This window comes from Nannospalax galili, unplaced genomic scaffold (assembly GCF_000622305.1).
Source record: "Nannospalax galili isolate Female #2095 unplaced genomic scaffold, S.galili_v1.0 scaffold406, whole genome shotgun sequence".
In the NCBI taxonomy this organism is placed as follows: domain Eukaryota; kingdom Metazoa; phylum Chordata; class Mammalia; order Rodentia; family Spalacidae; genus Nannospalax; species Nannospalax galili.
The window spans coordinates 7,848,830-7,850,394 of NW_008357033.1; the positions used below are offsets into that span (position 1 = coordinate 7,848,830).

At 52.9% G+C, this 1,565-nt stretch overlaps 1 protein-coding gene across 7 annotated transcripts in view; it reads left to right on the forward strand.

Moving 5' to 3' along the window:
- Positions 1-1,565, forward strand: part of LOC103751466 — a 13,220-nt gene that overhangs the window by 646 nt on the left and 11,009 nt on the right. For 2 of the 7 annotated variants that reach the window (XM_029557026.1, XM_029557025.1), the window contains exon 1: positions 7-467. The exons of 3 other annotated variants lie outside the window; for them this stretch is intronic. In XM_029557026.1, the coding sequence (XP_029412886.1) occupies positions 49-467 (419 nt within the window). In that variant the 5' untranslated portion in view covers positions 7-48. 2 more of the 7 variants (XM_029557027.1, XR_003847263.1) reach the window with 2 other exon arrangements.

The following is a 1,565-nucleotide window of genomic DNA, read 5'->3' on the forward strand; positions in this document are numbered from 1 at the left end:
GGTTTTGTTATTGTTTTTGTCAGTGAAAGGTCAGAGTTCGTGACCCCGATGCCGCCGCCGCCGCCGCCCGCGCGCTGGGAGGAGGAGGGCGAATGTTCTTCTTCCTCTTCCCGGCGCCAGCCTCGCCGCGGCGGCGGGGGGCGGGCGAGCACGCGATTGGCTGAGCGCGCGCGCGCACCGGAACGCCGCGGCCGCCACTCGAGCTGCGGACCTAGGCCTGGGTCGGGCAGGTGCGGCGGGGTCTGCGGGGTCTGGAGGACCGAGGCTCGACCCGCGCTGCATAGACTTGTGGCCGCGTCGCCCCGCTACTCGGCTGGCGGCCTGGCCCGGCCCTCGGGGCGCAGCGGCTTGCGGATGGCTCCGCCCGTTGGAGCGCGAGCACCCGGGGAGCTCCTCCAGCGTTTGTTGTTTGAAGAAGCCGCTCCTCATCTGGCTCCAGGATTCGCCTGGCTTCTGAGCGCGGGGAGGTCGGAAGTGGGTGGTTTCCTGGGTGGGTACCGAGCGCCTTGGGCCTTCCTCAGCATGGTGGTTTTGTTTTAAAAGTCCAAGGACGCGCCTGCTTCTGGCTATCTGGGGCAACGGTACGGCCGCTCCAGGCCTTGTTTTTGTTTAGGAGGCTGCCTCACCGCGTTGCTCTGGCTAGCCTGAAACCTGAAACTCGCTTCGAACTCTGAGATCCTCCTTCTCCACAACACCTGGCCCCAGGCCCACCTTTAAAACAGTTGTTTAGCTTCGATCCTAACCTTGTGCAATGCCATACACCTCTCCTTCGCGATTTGAAAAATAGCATGAGTGTAAAAGTTTTTGCACACACGGTTAGATTCTAAGAAGCAGTGGCCATTTGATCTTACAAGCCCTGGGTTATAGGTTTTCTTTGCCTATGTATAGTTTGGGTTTGGCTTGGGAAGGTGCCGGTATTCCTCTATGCAGCCTGTAGTGCTGTTAGATGCCTCCTGATCACTGTATTCTGTAGACAGCATTTCTGTACCATTTGGTTATTTCCCCTGCACCTCTCTTATTGGAAATACTTCAAGATGAATAGATTAAATGTTTGCAGTAGGTTTGTTGGCTTTTAGAAGGATGACTCCAGCTTTGAGAATTCTGCCCAGAATCTTCTATCTGGTGGGACGTGTTTTAAACACATTTCCCTGCCCTCCTCACCTTGCAATGTAGGAAAAGCACTCCACTTGGAATGTTATGGTGCCTTTGCACACCCTGGAGCTGAGAGGGGCCTCTGGTGAAATCCTCTTAACTCCATGATGGTTTCCTTATTTTATAGGACAGGTAAGTGAACCAGCAAGCTAAGTGATGTGCCTGAGATAACCCAGAATTTTGGTGGTAAAGTCCTTGTAACCATGGATTTTGTAATCCTTGTAAATATGCTTTGTTGTGTACTCTTTCAAAATTTTGTTTTTAATGCTAAACCACGTATCTAGATACAGTGTAAAATTTAATATGGTTTTTGGAGGAACCTGACAGTTGTACAAGGTTTAAAAGAGAAACAGTAATTAATGGACCTACAAAGGCTTATAGTTTTGTGGTTTGTCCCCCCCCCCCCCCCCCCC